The sequence below is a fragment of the Ailuropoda melanoleuca genome, chromosome 1 (assembly GCF_002007445.2).
Source record: "Ailuropoda melanoleuca isolate Jingjing chromosome 1, ASM200744v2, whole genome shotgun sequence".
Classification (NCBI taxonomy): Eukaryota; Metazoa; Chordata; class Mammalia; order Carnivora; family Ursidae; genus Ailuropoda; species Ailuropoda melanoleuca.
Window position 1 is genome coordinate 89859871 of NC_048218.1, and position 22380 is coordinate 89882250.

The 22380-nt window shown below is 41.3% G+C and overlaps 1 protein-coding gene across 4 annotated transcripts in view; it reads left to right on the plus strand.

Moving 5' to 3' along the window:
- Positions 1-22380, plus strand: part of NCEH1 (neutral cholesterol ester hydrolase 1) — a 53496-nt gene that overhangs the window by 11899 nt on the left and 19217 nt on the right. The window contains exon 2 of one of the 4 annotated variants that reach the window (XM_034662741.1): positions 19324-19377. The exons of the other annotated variants lie outside the window; for them this stretch is intronic. Coding sequence (XP_034518632.1) covers positions 19324-19377 — 54 coding nt within the window. The remainder of the gene's footprint in view (positions 1-19323; positions 19378-22380) is intronic. 4 annotated transcript variants of the gene reach the window in all.

The window sequence follows — 22380 nt, forward strand, 5'->3', positions numbered from 1 at the left end:
TATATATAAAAATAAATATAAAAATTATATACATATAACTATTGAGTAGATTAAAAAATATTTGTTTAAAAAGATTTAGGGGCACCTGGCTGGCTCAGTCAGTTAAGCGGTGACTCTTGATCTTGGGGTCATGAGTTCGAGCCCCATGCCGGGTATGGAGATTGCTTAAAAATTAAAAAAAAAATCTTTAAAAAATTATAGAGGCAGAAAGAAAGAGTAAAATAGCCAATTTCCCCAAAAAACTAATTTTAAATTTATTTTGGTTGTTTCATCTATGTGGAACCTATCTTAAAATGTGGACTCTTACAAGCTAAGTAGCTTTTTCTGTCCATATCAGATGAATATTAAACTTTCTCCCTTGTAGAAATGCATATACTTTACTTTCATCAAGAACAGTGGGCCAGTATTTTTAGGACACACCATGTGCTAAATTTGAGCCTTAGTTAGCAGCCATGGAAGCTCTTACTGACCAAAACCAATAACTTGTCAGTCTTATTTACTCACATAGCAAATTCAAATTGGCATAATTCTGCAACTTAAATGAAGATATTTTGGATAAAAACAAGAACATTGTTATTGATTATGTCTACAGAAGGAATCTCTTTGGCAATGATTTTTAATTCCTCTACATAGATGATTTCCCAACTCCAGAAAAGCCTATTTTGGGGTAAATCATAGAACTTTAACTGCTTAAAAAGTTGGACTTTCATTTGGGTGTTGTCAGTGTTAAATGTCTTTATGCTATTCCCCCCACCATCCATTTTTTGAGTCTGAAAGGATATAAAGAAACTATCAGATGGGGAAGTAAGGGCATTCCAGGAGAACAGCAGGTGTACAATTCCGAGGTGGGACAGCACAGCGCCTGCCGGAAACTACTTCTATTGAGATTCTGAAAGGGATAGGAAGTTTGAAGGAGATCTCTATGTAACTGAACCATGGGTAGAACTAGTCCCAGTCTTGTGTTAAGATGTATTTCACTGTTTTAATTATGCTATCTCTACGTAAGCTAATAGTAAAAGTATGAAAACATTCAACAAAAGTATGATTTTTCAAGAAAATAAGTACCACTTGGTGAGGTAAGCTTTAAACCACCTATTAAAAACATTCTGTTTCAAACCTGTAGAATAGCATTTAAATTTTGGTGCCCAAATATATAGTTTGAGAACAATTTATTTTGCTACTGTTATTTGGTTTTAGTACTCTTTTGTCTTAAACAAAAACTTCTTTAAGTCGGTCTTTCCTGTTGTGTCCCCTGTTCGCTGCTTCAGAAAACTCACTCTTTGTTTAAAGTTTAAAACAAACACTGCAGTTATTGAGAACTATGGTGCCTTACTTGAGACAAAAGCTTCTTGAATGCTCATCAGAGGGGTTGGGTCTATGGTTAGAGACCTCTTGTTTTAACCACCCAGTCTAGTTTCTGTCTCATCCCTCCTTCCTTCTCTCACTCCACCCTGTTCTTTCCCTCCATAGAACATATGCTATTGGGAATTGTCTGTTTAATTACTCGTAAGTAATTTGTCTCCCTAAGTAATTCTGTCTTTCTTTCTTGCCAGGCCGGAAGTTCTGTGAGGGGAGGGAGAGTGTCTATGGGTTTACCACCATGTACCCAACTCCTAAAAGTACCTGGCATGGAGTAAATCCTCACATATCTGCTGAGTGAATAAATGGTGGCTGACCCAAAGTCCCTGGACAGCTTTTACTGTAAAGAGGGTGGTGGAAATGTCCTGACAGGAAGTTTTCCCTGTACATCCCACTTTTCCAATAAGGCATCATCAATAGGACCAGCAGCAAAATGGGCTTGCTATTGTTTTTGGTTTTGGTGTTTCTTCAGATTTATTTAAATTCTAGCTAGTTAACATACAGTGCAATATTGGTTTCAGGAGTAGAATTCAGCAATTCATCACTTACATACAATACCCAGTAAATGTGCTCGCTTTTGCCCTGCATTCCTGTTCCTCTTCATGAAAAGCCCAAGTAGAAAAATGATAAGGGGTAAGCTGCCTGCTTTTTTCAGAACACGAGAACTTAAAAGCAACAAAGAAAGGAAGCATAACCTGCACTTTATGAATCCATTCACAGTTAGATTGGGCAGGAGTTACCTCCCAGGGAGTGTGCCCGTCCTCTGGGAACAAAGGTGAAGGAGGTATAGATGTTACGTTATCACTGTTTCTACGAATCGAAAGTAGAAGCTTGAACCAAGCACTAGAGAGCGCAGAGGCAGGAGTGACTGTCTGAGGAGTGAGTAGGACAGGGTGCCACAGAGGAGGGGGCATTTGCAATAAGTCCTAAAGGATGAACATGAGTTTGGTTGTGAGAGGAAGAAGGAGAGATTCCAGTAACAGAGGGAACCCTACAGTTCAGCCTTCTGTATCTTTGAGGAAGATGTATACTGCATGGGCAAGATAGGTTGTGTCGGCACAGGTGTGTACAGGGAAGTAGTGTGTAGGGACAGGAGTAGGTGAAAGGTGTGTTTGTGCAGTAGGTGGTTATCAGCAGGTAGAGAATGTCGCTGTAAGGTGTATAATCTCTAGCCGTCACAGCTGCTTTAAAATTTTTTCCCATAGAAGCATAATTCCTTGAGTAAATTAGAGGACTGAATTATTTTTTATCTACCAGGAGATATATATGATTATGCTATCGAAAATGTAGAAAATAGAAAACTTGACTGCAGTCTCCCCTTAACACAGCCACCATTTGCTTTTTGTTATATTTTCTTCCAGTCTCTTTTTGTGTATGTGTTGGCTTTCGTTAGACGCTATCACACTATACATACAGTTTTACACACAACTTCTTTTACTTATCATTTACCAGAAGGATTTACCGTATCATTACTGCGCAGTATTCCCTTCCCTTGGGAATGGATATATCAAAGAGCATGTGCCATTTTTAAACTATTTCCCTACTACCATATACTTAGACTAGTTACTTGCTATTATAAGTAATGTTACAGTGAACATATTTGAGTATATAATCTTTTTGTTTTTAGGGTTTTTCCTCAAGTGATTGCCCCAAATTAGAACTACCATTCCAAAGAGTATAAATATTTTTACAGGTCTTGTTTCTTATTTCTAAGTTATTTTCCTGTATATGGTTAATAGCAGTGTGAGAGAATGCTAGTTGTTTTATACTCTTTCCAGCATGAAGTATTGGACAGCGGACCATTGAACAACACACCTTTGAACTGAGCATGTCTCCTTACACATGAATTTTTTTTTCAGTACATACTGTAAATGTATTTTTTCTTCCTTATGCTTTTCTTAATCACATTTTCTTTTCTCTAGCTTACTCTCTGGAAAGAATACAGTATATAAGACATAACATATGAAATATGTGTTAATCAGTCATTATTGGTAAGTCTTCTGGTTAGCAGTAGGCTATTAGTGTTAAGTTTGGGAGAGTCAAAAGTTATAAGCAGATTTTCGAGTGTGCTGGTGGTTTGGCACCCCTCACTTCTGCGTTGTTCAAGGATCAACTGCCATTGACTTTTTAAAACTTAATTTAATAGCTTACGTGGATACCTCATTTAACTAATTTCTTTGAAAACAGTTGACATTTTCTACACTGCCCTGCAAAGGAAAATATAGGGGCTTGTTAGCAGAGTGCCTGTTCCTCCAAGTATCTTCCTCTGAGCTTAATGGACCGGTGAGGACATTGCTAGTACTCAGAACATGTCTGAAACATTTCTGGAGAAATTTGATTCCAAGCCATTACCTGAGGTACACAGGAACATCAGTCTCATTGCTTTATAGTCTCACCTTGTTTGTGAACAGAGGGCAATCCTCAGCATCATTACATACCTTTTTATTTAGGGGGACTTTGGATTTTTTGGAAATTAAATTTAACCTCAGAGAAGGAAGATTTGTCATCATTAAGAGTATACAAAGGAATGAACCAAAGTCTCTGAAAGCAGTTTTAAAAAAAATACTTTAGTCAGTGGTAGCCATGTTGGATCCAACATATGAACTCCCTACTTCTTTGCAAGGGTTAAGTCATTTCCATGCTCTAGAAGTTGCTTTGGTTTTCAGTTTACGTGAAGATTGTCAGCTTCCACCCCTGCTTGTATTGTAGGGCCCAGTATGTCCAGAGCAACTCCAAGTGTTTACACATCTGTCAACCTCAAGGAGAAGGGCCAGTGACCCTTAGCATAGTACTGGGCACCTACCATTATAACACCCAGTTATAAATAGCCCACTTCCTGGCATCCTTGAGGGGTGGTGGTAAAGGAGACAGTAGTTAGGCAGTTTGGACTTTCTTTCATACTTATACCACATCATGTTATATTATATTATATTCTTTTTAATGTATTTCCCTTTTGAAAAAGATAAAGGTGGGGCACCTGAATGGCTCAGTTGGTTATGCATCTAATTCTTAGTTTCTGCTCGGGTCATGATCTCATGGGTCGTGGAATCAAGCCCCCAGTTGGGCTCTGAGCTCAGCGAGGAGTCTGAGATTCTCTCCCTCTGCTCCTCCCCCTGCTTGTGTACCTGCTCTCTCGCTCTCTCTCAAATAAATACATAAATAAATATTTTTTTTAAAAAAAATATTTCCCTTTTGTCTTCTAACTCTAACCCAGTTTATTATCTCAGTAAAATTCATCCTTATCCCCCTTTTCTTTTGTAATCCCCTAAGAATGAGTATAATTACCTCTGATAAGAAGACTATACTTAAATCAGGGATAGGGAAATCCGTGTGCTTTGAAGGGAAAAGAAATTTTATTTTATTTTATTTATTTTAATTATTGCTTTGAAAGGAAAAGAAATTTTCAAAAGAAACAAGTGCATCGGCCTCTGCAGTCCTTGAGAGAACCCGTAAGTCCCACGCAGATTTTCCATAATTCCCAGGTCCGTTGTCATTGCTCTCTAAACTGCTTCTATGCATCATTGCAATCTAAAATGCCAGATAAACAAAACCCACAGTCAAATATTTCTAATTTTATGTCTTGGTTTTATTTCTTATTATCCAAGTTTGGAGTTAAAACACTGTCAATTAGGCATATTGTTTGTATGAAAAAATGTGTTCTGACTCTCAGACCACCAACTTGAGAGCCACAGACTGACCTGCAGATGTGTTACTTTTGGTCCACATTGTATATTGAACATTTCTATTTTATTTTTTTTTTAAGTTTATTTATTTATTTAAGTCATCTCTACACCCAACGTGGGGCTTGAACTCACAACCCTGAGTTGAAGAGTTGCATGCTCTTCCAACTGAGCCAGCCAGGCGCCCCTGTATGTTAAACATTTTTAAATTCTTTGCCAACACCTAAAAATTCGGAATATTTCACACAACAATCTGGACTTCCTGCTTCTCTTGAAAAATCTGATCATCTGACAACAGTAGGCCAGAATTTCCATATCACACAATCACCTAGGGAGGGCGGCAGCTTCATCCTTATTCCAGGCCTTGTTTCTCCAGTTTGCCACAAACCTCCCATTCCCTGATGTCTTATTACCTGTTTTACTTATTTGCATTAGCTGCTCTGGCCCCTGCAGACATGAGTTTAAGGCTTCTACACTAGGCTTAGTGTTGCATAGAAGTTGGCCAACTGAGGAAACCCAGCACAGTCCTATGTGCTAATTAGATGTAGGATCAAGCTGAAATAAAATCAAACATCCACCCTGCTCACCTTCCCACATAGAAACACTATGTGAACCTTTGTAGTCTATCCCCAGCAAAGAGTTGGACACTAGACATGCTGAAGACCAGAAAGAATTGGATCCAGCAGGGGAGAAATAATCCTTAGATTAACACTGAGACAGTGGGCCCTGCCTGGGACTCGGAGCTGGATTGGAGGCCTGGTTCTGGCCAAATAGAGGAAGATCTCAGGGAAATCATTCAAATTCAGTTTAAGTTTTGATCTGTAAAACAGCAGGGCTGGACCAGGTAAAGCAGTCCCAAACCAGTTTTAAGGGAAGTTAATGGGTGTGAGGACATTAAAGAGTAAGCAGAATTCAATAAATTTCTCTCTTATGTCAGGGACTTGTCAGTGTCTTAAAGAGCTGTTGTGCATTGGGAATCTCTGAGAGAAGAATTGATATGTACTATTTCCCAAGGTTATTTAATCACAGCATCACAGAATCCTTCATTCTTTGTTCTCTGCAAAATTATCTCCTCAAGGTGCTGTTTTATAGAACTCAGCTTGGGAGAAGGCACTTTGAGCTTTCCTTTCAGCTCTGACATTCTAATATCTAAGTATGTAAGCCAGAGATGTCCAAGAGAGCTCAGAATCAGGTCATGGGGCACTGCTAAAAAGATTGCAGATCGTGAGGACTTAGAAAGATGCTGGTGAAACATGGATGCTTCCAGCTCTTGGTCTGGGAGGCAGATGGAACAGTAAGGTGGGAGGGTGGAATTAAAGCAACAAAAATACGTATAGAGTTAAGCAATTTTGCTCTGAAGGGGAAGAGGTAGAAAAGTAAGTGTCTCAGAAACTTTGTGAGATGAATTGGGACTTTTTTCAGGAGAGATGTAGTAAAAACAAAAACCAAACAAACAAAAAACCTGTAGCCAGATCCGCTGACCTGGGGTCTAGTTCAAACATGTCAGTAACTGGATGATTCGGAGTTTGTCAACTCACCTCTCTGGGCATCAATGTTAAAGAAGAGAGGCTATATATAGGTAGGCGCTTTACGTTTTAAAATTATACTTTTATTTGCATCTCATTAAGTTAGTAAGGATTGAGTCCTTCAGAAGGGGATTTGGTGAGGAAAGATGTAGGAGCAATCTAGGCTGAGACCTAGATTAGAGAGAATTAGGTCAAGAGAGGTATGTTACAAGCTCCTGGAGGATAAATCTTTAATGGTACTCTGTGAAACTCTGAGTTGCAACTACTGGGGTTTCTCTATAGAATTGCACATGGACTAGAAGGTATTTGTTTGGGTGGCTTCTATGTTAACATGGCTTAATTTCCCACTGAAACCCACCACACATCGGACTGGATTGAGTTATCATTACCTGCTCTAAGAAGATGATTTATTTGATTAGCTTTCCCAGATGTATAGGTTTTTTCATTAATAGAGTACCTGGATAATCGCACTATGGTGAACTTTTGTTTGTAGTCTTGTGATGTTTTCTTGGGTACTTACCAAAGTAAAATTAGTTTTACTAATCTTAAGATTATGAGACACAGTAATGTATGTCTCAGTAAATAGTTTCAGATGTATGGGAAGCACCATAGTACTCCATTGTTCAAGTGTTAAATGTATACTTTTGAGTGTGACTTTGGACACTCATTCATTCCACAAGTGTTTGTTGCACACATACTGTGTGCCAGTCAGGGTACCAAGTGCTAAGGATGAAGCAGTGAACAAATGTATCATCATTATCTTTATGACCCGGGTGCATGTGTACCTAGCTTCAAACAAAGAACTGTTGCCTATGCAAACATTAACTCCCTCATTCATTTTTATCTAATGACTCTATTCATTTTAAGTTATAAAAGAATGATAAAATGGGGGCCCTGGGTGGCTCAGTCGTTAAGCATCTGCCTTCGGCTCAGGGCGTGATCCCGGAATCCTGGGATCGAGCCCCATATCAGGCTCCTCCCCTGGGAGCCTGCTTCTTCCTCTCCCACTCCCCTGCTTGTGTTCCCTCTCTCGCTGGCTGTCTCTCTCTCTGTCAAATAATAAATAAAATCTTTAAAAAAAAAAAGAATGATAAAATGGTAACTTTTGGCAAAGTTTTACCAGAAAGAAAATATGCTTAGTCACTTTATCTAATATACTACATGAGAGGAAGAAAATGTTTGATAATACTAGATTTTATTAACATCATGGTGGTAAATAACCTTATACCTAGGTTTCTTTATAAATTGCTGGGTCACATACAATTCAAAACCCCCAAAGAAAGGGACGGTCTTTAAATATGTTCTTCTTGAAAATCCTTAACTGCTGTATGCCAGTCTATCTTCAAGCAAAATTTGATTATGCACCATTTTATATTTACGTAGGAAAATGATGAAGCATAACTAATGCAAGCACACTTTAATCTTGTCTCCTTCTGAGCTGGAGGCCAGGACACACTCCTGGATTGGTGGTTTTCCTGGCCTCATTAACAGTAGTGTCCTGGTCACCAACACCAGCCTCCTCTCTTCTGAAGTATAAAGGTGGTGGTCTCTGGGTTACAAACAATAGCATTTTTCTTGAGTTATGCTTTTTCTACAATAGGACATTTCAGGGCTAAAGGAGTTGAAAAATTAAGCATTGAGGAAATGTCCAGTTTGTGCTTGGGTGTTCCATGTGTAGTGTGACAGCAGAATGAAAGGGTTTCAAAATCAAATTCTTCACTTCATACCTACTTGACAACTTTTTATAAGCCCCAATTTTTTTTCCTTTTTTTTTTTTAAAGATTGTATTTATTTATTTGAGAGAGAGAAAGCTGGCGCACAAGTGGAGGGGAGGGGCAGAGGGAGAAGAAGATCCACCCAGCAGGGGCCCTAATGTGGGGCCCAGGCTAGCCCAACCCCAGGACCCCAGGATGATGACCCAAGCAGAAGGCAGATGCCCAGCCTACTGAGCTAGCCAGGAACCCCTATAAGCCCCATTTTCAATCCTCATAGAACATATCATGAAAAAAATAGACTCAAGTTTAACTCCTCTTCTCCAACACATTTGGATATATTGTGTTCAGAATGAAAATCAAATTTGAAACTAACGGGCTGGCCAGGATCTGATTGCTTCCAGTTAATATCATTTAGTAATGTCAGAATAGGTTCACATTGTTATTTTACTATTATGTTTATTGTTTATATCACATTGTTATATTGTTTATTATTATTATAAAGTCCAACAATATTTTAAAATATTTTAGTGTTTCTTTTTCTTTTTCCATTTTGTTCTCCTTTTCAATTTCTGCCCCCTCTTATTTCTCTGAGTCTTGAGACATGGCAGAGTGGGGATCTTCCTCATTAGACTCGACCTCATCTTCTTCCTCTTCGTCCTCCTGCTCCCACCTTGGGAGGTCCTCAGCCTCTAGGGTCCACCTGTATCCCTGCATCCTCGGTGAGCTCATGGGTTTTGACAAGTAGGATCTTAACGACGTCATCGTACTTCTTTCCCAGAGTCTGAAATTCTTATTACATTTAGCCTCTACCTCCTCACGGCGCTCCTGCAGCTTTGAGCGCAAGGCCTGGGCCTTTCACAGAGAGAGGCGGACTCTCACGAAAGGCATTTGTAGGCGTTGGTGTCCTCTCTGCCCGGCCTGGGCTCCTCTGCCAAGTGCCCAGCGCGCCGTCGGGCTCCACGCCTCGCCCCGCCTGCCCTCCGTGGCCGCCTGGCTCCCTGGGGCCGCCGTCCTGGAGGACGAGAGTTAAAGGTGAAGGGCGAGGGCTTCCGGCGGGGAGGGCAGAGCAGCGGGCCTGTGACTCAGGCGCTGCACCAAACCCCGGCTGTTAGGCTAGGAATGAGCCGCCTCCCCTGTCCCCTGCCCCGGCAACCTAAGGCCGTCTCCGCAGCCGTTCATCCCCGCGCACCTGCTGCACGCCCGCCGCTGGGCTCGTGCACGCCGATGGCCGCAACCGGGTTTCCGCTCTCCGAGTTCAGACACAGACCAGCACTCGCACGGAGAACGGAGAGGTGCAGCAATGGAGACGCGTTCAAGCCAAGTCGTCACACACGGAGCCTGGCAGAGCCCAGCAGTTTTCTGCGGAGCGGTGGGGGGGGGGGCGCTGAGGGGTGGGGGACTTGACAGAGGAGGTGTCTGGAAGGATAAATAGGAATTCAGGGAAGGGACCGTTCAATCCTGTGGGAGGCCAGCAGTGCTCCTTCAAACCTACGGTGCCTTGCGTTTGCAAGCCCTGCTCTTAGCAACATTGTCCCAAACCTGTTCACCCGTTACCGTTGCGAAGAAATTCAGTAACAACGAGAGCTGTCCGGGGCACCTGGCTAAAAGGGCACCTGGCTGGCTCAGTCAGTAGAGCATGTGACGCTTGATCTCAGGATTAAGGGGCTCAAGCCCCACTTAGAGTATAGAGCTGACATTAAAAAGAACAAAGAAACAAAACTTGTTTAATGAAATACTGTTTTACACTTCAAACCAGACCAGTATTTCTCAGCCTTAAGGTGGAAAAGAACCACCTGGAGAGATTCCTAAGTCCCACCCCAGAGATACTAATTTAATAGGTAGAGTTGGGACACAAGAATTTGCGTACAGATGCTGCTAGTCTGTGGACCACTCTTTGAAGAGCCTTGGATTAGACAACTTGTCTGATTGCTTAACAGTGATAATAGAGCTAAGAGATAAAACTAGTTCTTAATAACCTCTTAAAAACAGGTGGGTTTTTAAAATTAATGTTTTGCCAATCCATTGGTGAGCCAAGCTCCTTTTGTCTCTTCAGTTGGGAGCTATCTCTTTTAGTGAAGCCATACTTTGGCTTCCCTGGGTTTTGTCCTGGGGATAGGATGGGGGTGGGGGAACACATATTCTTAAAAGTATCATAAAGACCAGATGCAAAATCATCAAATTAAGGCTATTTCTATACATTATAATACAGTGCCAACCCTGTTCTTCTTAGGGCCACGGAACAGTAGTCCATCCCAACTTTCCAATAAGCCTTGCTTTTCTGGACCTTGTGTGTTACCTTATTATTCCGCTGTGTGGAATGTCCTTCTCCCCCTTTGCTCCTGGCAAATTATTATCTGTTCTTAGAGACACAGCTCAAATGTCGCCAATGCTGCAGACACATTGCAAGCTCCTCTGGGTAGAAATTGTTACTTCTTTTTCTGTGTATGTATCCCTGGTACTTCTCACAGTACTGCATTGTATATATCCCTCTTATACAGTGTCAGCTTCTTAAGGATGGAGCCTATGTTTGTATTTCCCCTTACCTCCCTACTAGTTTTGGTGTCTGGTATATAATAAACATTCAAATGTTTACTCAACAAGTAGATGAAAAATAGATCCATACCCTTTTCCTTGTAGTGGGATATCTAATGTATAAATTCACCTTAAGAGGGCAATGCAGTTATCTGGTGTATAGATACTTTTATTTAAACTTAGTATTTTAGGGGCTCCTGGGTGGCAGCTTAGTCTTTTAAGCATCTGCCTTAGGCTCATGTCAAAATCCCAGAGTCTTGGGGATGGAGTCCTGCATTGGGCTCTCTGCTCAGCAGGGAGCCTGCTTCTCCCCTGCCCAACCCCCTTCCCCTGCTTGTGCTCTCTCTCAAAACCAAATAAATAAAATCTTTTCAAAAATAAATGTAATATTTTAGATATTAAACACATTAGATTGTTGTAATTGTGGATCTTGACTACATGTTTGTAAGGAGTAAAATTTTTCTGTTTCCTGAGTCTGTTAAAATGAGAAGCCTCTCCTGGGGCAGAGGTAAAAACTCCATTTTTAGGGACTCCAGATTCTATCACAATGGCCTGTGCCTTCCTTCTTGAGCCTCTGGGACTGATGGGCCAAGGAATGACTGAACGACATTAACTTGAAACTGCTGGCTCTAGAAATTCCAATTGCTGTAAAGCTCTTGTACTGTTAGTTTTCTTAGGCACTGTGTAAGCTGGCAAACAGGTCCTGCTAACCAGCCTAGCAAACTTGCTGGCAAACATGCCTCTATTCAGAGCAGAGTTTGGGACATGCTTCATGACCTGCTTCCCTTCCCCGCCCTGATTTTAAACCTTTCACTCTTAGGTGCGTTCAAAACCTGTGTGATGGGAGAGGCTCGGCTTTAAATAATGGCTTGGTTAATGATTTTCATCTGAGCTCTGAGTATTAACGTTGAGAATGATGGGTCGGTCAGTCGGGCTTTTGGGTTCCAGTGCTTGGTTTGTCACTTTGAGCTTTGTGATTCTGGGCAAGACATTTAACTTCTGTAAGCCTCAGATGAGCATTAAATGCATGTAATACCTGCTCTTCCTATTTCACAGGTCCTTGTGAGATTCAAACTGGTGAAAGTTCAAACGGTCATAAACTGCAAAGCACTGTACAAAAGAGTATTACGAGTTTTATAATTTATTACGTGTTTTATATAGTATGCATTAATTTATTATAATCACATTCTGAATGTACACAATGGGGTCTTAATTTATTATAATTGGCATCTGGATCTGGCCCTTCTGACATCTGCAGATATCGATAAAAATCATTTGCTCTGTATCTTTTGGATTTATATGCCATTTAAGAAACAATTTTCAAAGGTCACATCTAATTTGCTGCTTCCTGCACTTTACCTAAAACAGAAGATTACCCCAACTTCTGGATTATCCTGTGTAACACACTCGTGAAGTCAGGCGGGAGGCGTGAGTGGGCAAGCTCTGAATTGTCATATAGCAGAAGAGAGTTTGGGAGGTTTTGTTGTGAAGTTTCATTCTTTTGTTCTGTCTTTAGTCAGCTGCTATTTGGAACACTCAAATGAAAACAAATGCTTCTTGTCCTGGCAGTCAAGGGAGGCTTTTAGCAGCTCGGGTATCCTCATGAAGGACATTTGTTTATGACCAGCTGCACGTGGGGCACTGGAAAAAAAATTTTATTTTATTTTATTTTTTTTGTCTGTCCCAGGGAGCTCACAATTAGTTATTGCTATTATAGATAACAGAAATGTGGATAAAAAAGAATGCGAAGTAATTTTTTAAGGCTCATTTCAACTGTCATGGGTGTGTGTATGGAGAAGAGTGAGATAGGAACAGGACTGAGAAGGAGATGTTGCCAGAGAGAGAACGGTGCTGGTGAGGAAGAGCTGGAGGGAAGGGGGAGATGGAGGGTGCCTCTTCAGCCTGAGTGGTCAGGGCTAGACTGTGCTAGAGCAGCTGACCCTGGGCAAGTCATGTATCCTATCCTTTCCAGGCCTGAGTTTCCATTTGTGTAATATGGGAGGCCAAATGTCCATTCCAGATGTAAAATCTTCCAGTTTTCTGATACAGGTTGAAACTACATTGACTCTTGAGTGTCAGGTGAGGGTGATGGTTAAGGGATCTGGAACCAGAATGTCTGGTTCAAATCCAGCCCACCACTTCTTGCCTGTGTGACTTGGTCTGAGACTCCCCCAACACTGAGAACAGTGACTGGCAGAGAGCAGGTATCAGTACGTGTGAGCCATTATTCGCCTTGATGTACCATGAGAGGTTGTAGGGGGCTTTTGGAGCTAAGCAAGCACCTCGGCAATGTAGAACTATTTGTCTTCTGGGTCACAGTAAGAAGTAAACAAAAAGTTTTAGCAACTGGAAAAAGACAAGCCTATCCTTTTTGTGCTCCCCCAGATTGAATTGCAACCCTGGGAGTGAGAGCATAAAGTGGTTTTAGGGTGAAAGGGTTAAGGTGTCAGTTCTAGGCTACCTTGCTAATTGAACAGCAGGGAGATTCTCCCCAGGTTTGCTTTGTAGCTTGTAATGAAATTCTTAGATGATGCTAAACCAATTGGAAATTTTGTAATAGAGCAATCTCATCAGAGAATCCTACTGTTACATAATTCTATTTGTGTTTCACAGGTTGGTGTAATAATTCTCTCCAGTGCTTTGCTGTATGGAGAGAGTGCAGCTGTGCCCCAGCTGAATTTGTTTGGTCCATGCCTACTCCGATAACGTGAGACCAAAGTTGGTTTTTTGTTTTATTTTGTTTTACAAAAATAATACTGAGTAAAAGAAATACGAGAGGTGTGGGAAGGGTCCCTGACCAGATGGGGATCTGCCACAGACCTGAGCAAGGCCTTTGCCAATTCAGGACCTTGGCGGAGAGGGAACAAGCAGTAAGTTATGTGGATTTACGCCTCACATGCAGTGTTTTTCCTCTTTTATCTCGTAACTGGGGCCCACAGAACTTAGGAAGCTTGCCCAGGTCATGTAGTTAATAAATGGTAGAGCCAGGACCTGTCTTTTTGCAGTCTGTGCTCTTTCTTCTCAATCATTTTTCCTTAACCCTTTCTGCCCTTGTTCAAAGAATTTCAAGGCAGGGATACTATTCTTCACAGCCTTTTCTTCTGAGGAAGGCTTGAAGATGGAGTTTATACCGGTTAAAGAGCTCTGCTACTTTAAAGTCCTTGTATATCACTCAGTTCAGGAACATGCAGCTGGTGATTTAGCCCGACTCTTCCAAGCTGATGTAGCAAGACTACATCATATGACAGGCTAAAATGCTATGAAGGCCTGACATAAGCAAATAAAAAGAGGTAACATTATGAGCACTTCTATACTATTTTTTTAAAGATTTTATTTATTTGGGGGCACCTGGGTGGCACAGCGGTTGAGCGTCTGCCTTCGGCTCAGGGCGTGATCCTGGCGTTATGGGATCGAGCCCCACATCAGGCTCCTCTGCTATGAGCCTGCTTCTTCCTCTCCCACTCCCTGCTTGTGTTCCCTCTCTCACTGGCTGTCTCTATCTCTGTCAAATAAATAAATAAAATCTTTAAAAAAAAAAGATTTTATTTATTTGACAGAGAGAGACACAGCGAGAGAGGGAACACAAGCAGGGGGAGTGGGAGAGGAAGAAACATGCTTCTCGCTGAGCAGGGAGCCTGACGCAGGGCTTGATGCCAGGACCCTGGGATCATGACCTGAGCCAAAGGCAGACGTTTAACAACGGAGCCACCCAGGCATCCAGCACTTATATTCTATGCCAGGTATCCTTTAAGAAGCACTATAAAGTAGATATTATGATCTCTCCAATTTTATAGGTAAAGAAACTGAGGCAGACAGAGGTTTGGTGAATTGCTCAGAATCAGCCAACTAGAAAGTGTCAGAACCAGGATTGAACCTTAGCCAACTGACCTCATAGTCCACACCATAAAACACTGCGCTGTGCTCTGAATGAGTAGGAAAAGGGGAGGGGTGAGGTAGAGGCAGGGGAGTGTTCTCCATGGGATGGGTACAAGAGTTCAAGAGCTTGTACAACAGGACAAGAGCTTCACAGGAAGTGGGGAAACCCTGATTTATAGCTATTGTTGATTTCTATTATGTAAATATTCCCATCATGGCCAATTTCAAGCTACTGACCTGATGTGAACTGACTTGTAAATTAAGAGCTGGTTATAGCACATCACTGAAGGGCATTGCCTAAGAGAGTAGCAGATAGAAAAATAAGGTTATGCAAGTTATGCTTGAATACGCTTGATTCCAGATAACTGGAAGTACAAGCGGTGGGGTGGTGAGAAATGGGGCTGGCACGTAGAGTGGGATCAGAACATGCCAATCAGATTTTTTCTCTGTTGGAACCTAGAAGTCAATGGACGGTTTTTAAGCAGCCAAGTAACATGATTGACTTTTCAAGGCAAGCACTCTAACAGCAGTGTGCAGCGGGTAATAGAAAAAGAGTTCTCTAGTATTCAAGTTAATAGGCAAATACAGGAAATAATGAGCATCTAATCAAGGCAGCAGTGTGTGTTAGCGTAGAGACTAGTGGTGAAGCAAGACTCAGAAAATGTTGGCAGATGGAATTGACATGAATCGATGATTGGATATCACATAAGAGAAGGGAGAAGCTGAAGAAAATATCAACGTCTGTAGCTTGGAAGCTAGATTTATGGTTAGATTATTAATTGAGAATTTAATGGAGTTGCTGAGTTGTAGGTGAAGAAGGGAGAGTAGAACATGTTAATTTTGAAGAATTTATAAGCTAGATCCTGGATATGGTTGGAAATATGAATCTGGAGCTTAAGAATGGTAGATCAGGGACTGGAGATAGAAATCTAGAAGTCATTAGCATATGGATGGAGGTCAGAGCCATCTAATTTAATAAACTGCTGGTAAGCACTTCCCATCTGTTGAGCATTGAGCCATAATAGTACATTGACTTGCTAAGGGAAAGCAAGAATTGTAAAGCTGAATAAAATAAAGAATGGAAACTTGGGCAACACCATCACGTAAAGGACCAGTGGGCCGGAGAGGAAGAAATAATCAGTAGAAGAACTTCCCCCCAAAGGAATTCATTATTAGTATGGCAAAAGAGACAAGATATTGGAGAAGGTAAAGGGGGCGAGAGTTTCAAGGAAGAGCAAATTGTTGTTAAATGCCCGCAGAGAAGCCAGGTAGGTCATTGGTGTTGGCAATGGGAGTCGTGGAGTCATTTGTTTAGCTAATGAGGCCAGTTTTGTCAGAGGTATGGGGCTGGGAGCCATTGTAATGAGTTGCCTTCAAAGAGAGCAAGCAGTCTTTGAAAAGCCGCTGTCTTCTTTAGGTAAAGACAGAACTGATCTCAACAGAAGTCAACTTCTAAAGATGCATCTCAGCTTCCTTCCCCACCTACAGCAAGCTCACCCCACGGTCTCCCTCAAGGCCGGTCCTTCCAAGGATCTCTTTCTTCTTCCTCCAGTGTCTCAATTCACTTGTCTTTTTTTTTTTTCCTCTTGTGTAACTTTTGTCTCCCCTCGTTCACAGGCTCTTTCCCTACAACCAGGCTCAAGTCTCTCTCATCTAAAGCAAAACTAAACAGGTTTTCTTTACTTTCCCTTAGCCTATTATCCTACAGCTTTCCTAATCTCTACAGTGGAAGTATTTCTCTATCTTCGCTGTCTCTATTTCTTCACTACCACTCACTTTGCAAAGCAATACAGTCTGGCTCCCAGTCCCATCTCTCTAACTAAATTGGTCTTACTAGGTTCACCAGGTTCACCAGTGATCCTATGACCGTACTGCCAACACCCATGACCTACTTGGCCTCTCTTTAGGCATTTAACAACTTGCTCTTTCTTGAAACTGTCTTCCCCCTTAACTTTGCCAGTCTCTTCTTTCTCTTGCTATGCTAATAAATAATTCTTCCTCTTTCTTGGGGGGAGGGAGGATGGAGTGATCTTTTAAGGATGGGTTCTTTCTCGTCTGCCCACGGTCTGCTTGAAGTGATGGTGTTCCCAAAGTTTCCGTTTTTATTTTATTCAATTTTACAACTCCTGTTTTCCCTAAGGAAGCTGATTTTCCCAAAGGAAGTGGAATTTACTATGTGGCCGAAAGCCTTCCAAAAATGGTGCTCAGACAGCTCTGCCCTTTCATCAGAGTTGGGCTGAAATGGAGATCCAGCCCTCAGCAAGTGAAGGAATTCTTTTTATACTTGTAATCTGGGTGGGAATAGGAAAGAACACTTTGATGCCTTTCCACCCCTGTTGGAGGAAAGCGATGGCAAGTATTTGTGAAGCAAAGTGTGGGTGGTGGGCAGAAGACTGAAGTGTGGAACACCTGTCCCACAACCACGAATATCTGTGTGCCTTTTCCCACCCTCCTTGCAATCTCCAGCCAACTGAACATTCATTAACACTTAAACTCAGCTGATACAGCCTCCGTCTCTTCTCTTCCAGGCTGGGTCACATACCTTTGTACTTTAGGGTACCATATCTCTATTCTTGAAGTTTCTGCATCGTATCCTAATCATCTGTTGTGAACATCTAGGATGTCCCCATGTTTGTATGGTGCTTGAGTTATTAACAGTTACTTCTGACTTCTTCCACCAGGTCTGAACTCCGTGGATCTCTGACTGTACATTTGCTTTCTGCATTTTTGGACCCATCTACCTAAATGTTCCATTGGCTTTAAATGGAATAATTCTGTTGGAACTTATCTTACCTTCCCTGACTGTTCTTCTGCCAGTATTTTCTGCTTCTCATACCCCAAGTGAAGACCTTCCAGTATCTTTGAATTCTTTCTCTATGTATCCCACCGGCCTGCCCACCTGATCCCAGTCCCTCCATTCTGTCAGCAGGTGCCAAGGCCTATTAACTCTGCCTCAGTGATCTCTTTTGTATATGTTTCCTCCTCTGTATTCTCCTGGGGCAGACATTTTTCCCTCCTGTGGACAATTGCCAAATTCTTACAGCTGTTACCCCTGCCTCCAGTCTCTTTTCCCACCAATCCATTGTATATACCACCGCTGAAATTCTTCCCAAAGGATAGTCTCATTAAAAAAATAAAAGTGTCCAAGAATATTTGCTATTTCACCATTGACAACTAGGGCCTACACTTAAAAGCATTAATCTGCCACTATCTTTCACCTATACCTTCAGTCAGACCGATTACCTCTACACCGGAACTTGCAACTGGTGGTCCTCAGTCCAGATGTGCCTGCAGGCGTGTTTTGTTTTGTCGGCAACTAAAAAAAAAAAAAAAATAGTATGAATCAAAGTTTTAAAATCAGAGGATTTTCCTTAGAAGTCTCAGAGAAAGTTCAGAGAACTGTGAAAGCTTAAGGAGAGATGGAAATTTGGGGAAAGGGAGGGAACCAGACAACATTTAAATTCTTAACCACTTAGGTTCTCAGTCCATCTTTTACCCACCTTTGCATTCTTATAGCATGTAGCAGAGTCTTTACATATAGTAGGTGCCTAATTAATACTTGTTGAATTATAGTTGTCTGACCTTTGGTAGTTTCTTGCCACAGACATTGTGGGCTTTTGTAAAACAAAATTTCTTCATTAGTGAATCACATGGGCTTAAGTGTGAGTCATATAATTTGTGTGGCAATAAAAAATCTGCATTTAAAAATACACTCAAACTTCACAGTATTTGAAGAATATGACCATAATTTTCATGCAGATATTCCATGATTTTTTTTTCTTTTAAGAGGCGGGAAACAGACCAGAATCTGAATAGGAGAATTTAAAAGCTGTTTGACAGCATAAAGTGGCCATCGCTGGTAAAACTGGAGAACCACTGACAGTACTGAACTTTGAATACGGGAAATGAAGTGGGTAGTGAGTTACAATAGATGTTTTAAGTATTTAATGTGGTTGGTTCATGTAGAAATTTGACCACAGGCTAAGTTATTGAGCAGGGAGCCCAACAACAAGGGTCTTGATCCCAGGACCCTGGAATCATGACCTGAGCTGAAGGCAGATGCTTAACCGACTGAGCCACCCAGGCGCCTTCAAATGAACTTTTTACAGATAATTATTTTAAATCTGTTTAACCCATAATAATTTCAGAACTTGGTAATCAGCGTGGTCCTAAAAACAAATGTACATGATGGGAAAAATGATAGTCTCAGCTTCCCTAGAAACACTGGACTGTCTGTTCCTGGGCTCACATTTCTTCCTGCAAAGATCTCTGGATTAGGAGAATAATAATATTAATAATAATAATAATAATATCCAGGGGCATCTGGGCGGCTCAGTCATTAAGCGTTTGCCTTCGGCTCAGGGCGTGATCCCAGCGGTCTGGGATCGAGCCCCACATCAGGCTCCTCTGCTGGGATCCTGTGTCTTCCTCTCCCCCCCTCCCCCCGCTTGTGTTCCCTCTCTCACTGGCTCTGTCAAATAAATAAATGAAATCTTTAAAAATAATAATAATAATAATAATATCCAATTCATATAAAGCTTAGTATGTGCCAGGTGCTGTTCTAGGTGTTTTTACCTTTTTTAAGCTTCACAACTATCTTTTGAAGTAGTTAGCATTATTATTTCTGTTTTATAGATGAGAAAGCAAGACACAGAGAAGTTTAGTAACTTGCCCAAGTTCCCAGCACTGGTAAGTGGGGGAGCTGGGCCTTTCACTCAGGCACTCTAGGGCTGGAGTCTGTGCTGTTGACTTCAGCGCTCTGCGTTCCTCTTAGGTTGGGCCTTTTATTTCCACACTCCCCTTGCCTTCACTTGCCTTATGTACCTGACCTTCCCGTAGGTCTCTGAATTATAGCACTTGCCCAACACTTTTACATCTTGGTTTCCAACCCTTTTTTTTTTTGCTACCCATGCTTCATCTTCCATTAAGCCACAATTTAGGCTAGAAGGCTTACTGGATTTCATCCCAGGAAGAACAGACAGAAGTAATTCCTTCCTTCTCTGAGCTCATGCAACCTTTTATCTAGATCTCCTTTAGTGCTTGTATTGCTTGGCTAACATTAGCTATTATTTACAGATCTTGGTTCTCCTCTATTTCCCTAAGCTCCCGAAGATTGTCTCTTTCTCCCTGCCTTAAGCTTCCCTGCCCGTGGAATGGACTTCATAATTTACATGTTGAATGCGTTAACAGAAAACAACCCCATTCACAAGCGTAACAACTAACTTGTGTATTGATAAACAGAGCACAGCTTCTGCTTTGCTTCCTTTGATTCTTGCTTGTCCTTTGATCTTCAGCCATTGTGTGTGAGTAGGGAGCCAGTGGCCCACCTTTTCTGTTGTGTCTGGTTCCACTGTGGTATAATGAGTACCCTCATCCCTTCCATGTCCTGAGGCAGATTCTCCCCTAGATCCTGGAATGGTTATGGGGGCAAGCTTTAAGACCCATAACACTGCCCTAGAGTACTTCAACTGGCCAGGAATTGGTCAATTCTCAACCTGTGGAGCTCTGAAAACTTGGCCTGCTTCTTTGTGCTACTGGAATTTTCCAACTACTTCTAAGGAGATTTCAGGAAACTTGGTTAACTCAAGAATGTTTTTTGGGGTGGATTTGAATCCCACTTCACAAACTGAAGGATGCAAGAAATAAAACTTCATCTGTATTTTGAGTCTACGTTTTTAAGGTAGAACTTCATTCCCATAAATTTAGGTATTCCCCTAATTGCTGTTTACTTTTAGGTTTCAGAGGGTCTTATACAATGTTGAGGCATAATGAGTGGGGGGAGGCCATCTGGGTACTCATCCTTTAGCTCACGTCATTGTTCCACATCATTGTTCCCTGTGGTCTTTGGTGTCTGAGTCCTATACATTGTCCTGGAATATCCTTTGTTCTAATTTACAAGAGCCCTTTGAGTTCATTAATGCTCTCCTCTATTCCCATTGGATCCTTGAAAGCATATAATGGGCCATGGCTAATGGAAATGTGGTCTCAGGTCCATCTGTGAGACACTCATGCAGCCCTTGCCACTTTTATGCCTTTTTTGGAATATGGAATCATTCAGCTGCCCCTGTACTAGTGGAAGCCTGAGGAACTCTCTGAGGCCATGTGAGGCACCATCTTCTTAGACATACCTTGCAGCCACTCTTTCCTAGGGTCTTGCCTCCTTCCAAGGTTCTGTCTGGGCACGGGGCATGTATCTACTAATGTCAGATTCCACGGACATATCTGGGGGTTGCTGTGTGTCAGGATTCTCTTTTGATTGGATTTCAGACATCAATCCATACATTCCTCACTTCATCTCCAATACTTTCTCCTCTCCTCTCCCGCTACTTAGTTTGGAGAATCATTTTCTATTTTAGGAGACTTCTTATTCATCATGTGATCTTCTAAATCGATGTCTAATTTTTAGTTCTCCAAAGGATATAGGCTTTGAAAATCAAAAGTATGAAGTCACTCCTGCTTCTTTGCTATTTGTTCTCATACCGCTTCCCAGAAGTAACAACTACAGAAAGATTGGGATGGTAGGGGAGCAGTGAGAAGAGCTAAGGGAAACAGTACATATTGGAGAAAAAAAGATAATATTTATAATTTTTTCATGCCACATGGTATCACATAGACATGTGAATGTCATCCCATCCTGAATAGGACTACCCTACCCTAGCACTGTAGGCACTCAGACAGTGATAACTATTATTAACAATAGTTAATACTAAGAGTGGTTGGTGACAGATTACTGTTTGAGTGTCTCCATTTTCAAATTTTGAAATAATCTTGGTATTTTCTGGAGGATAACTATTTTTCATTCTCTAATTTATCAACGCAATTCCAAACATCAGCACCACTTTATTTTAGCACCTGTTTGACCCTATCTTACTCCTATCTGCTTCTCTGTTTTTCCCATATAAATTGTCCCTTTTGAATCAACACTTCTGCTCCCACCTCACCCTGACAGTATTGTGAGCAATGCAGATAGTTGTTCAGAAATTCTGTTAGTGTGAATGATCGTAAGCCAACCTGGCAGAGGTATTTTGGGAAAGGTATGGACAAATTGAGTCAAGTCTGCATGCACTCAGAGCATGCAGAGCATAAAGGAAGCTGGAGGTAGGCTGTCTGTGACATGAACAATCTTCTCTAATCTGTGATATAAAGACAATTCACCTGTCTTGCAACTTTCCTATAGTTGAGGAAACTCATAGATACTTTGTCTTAAGCATTCAGTGGTCTTCATTTAACTTAAAAAAAAAGTAGTCCAGAAAGTAACACAGCCAAGCCCGCGATTGCTTTGTTTATATTCATTATTTCATGCCTGTCAAGCTACTTGTTCTGTGAGAAATGGAATGGATCCTGTGTGTTCTCTGTTAATTGATAATGATATTGACAAGGGTTTATGTGTGAACTCTAGAAATCTTAGTGAATGAAGGGATGCTTAGCTATGTCTTGGTGGAAATCAATATTCCCCAGTAAGGCTGACATTTTACCACGAAACTCAAATGATGATGGCTTTTTCCCAATTTGCCAAGGACCTTATATTAATGGTTCGAATTCTGCGAGTGTGTGGATTTATTTCATATCACACACATTTGTTTCATAGCAAACACATTATGAGTTGTTTTGACTTTTTCAATAAATTTGGGCAATTGATAGATACAGAAATTGAATTATTTTATTAATGTTTATTTGCTCTGCTGCTATATT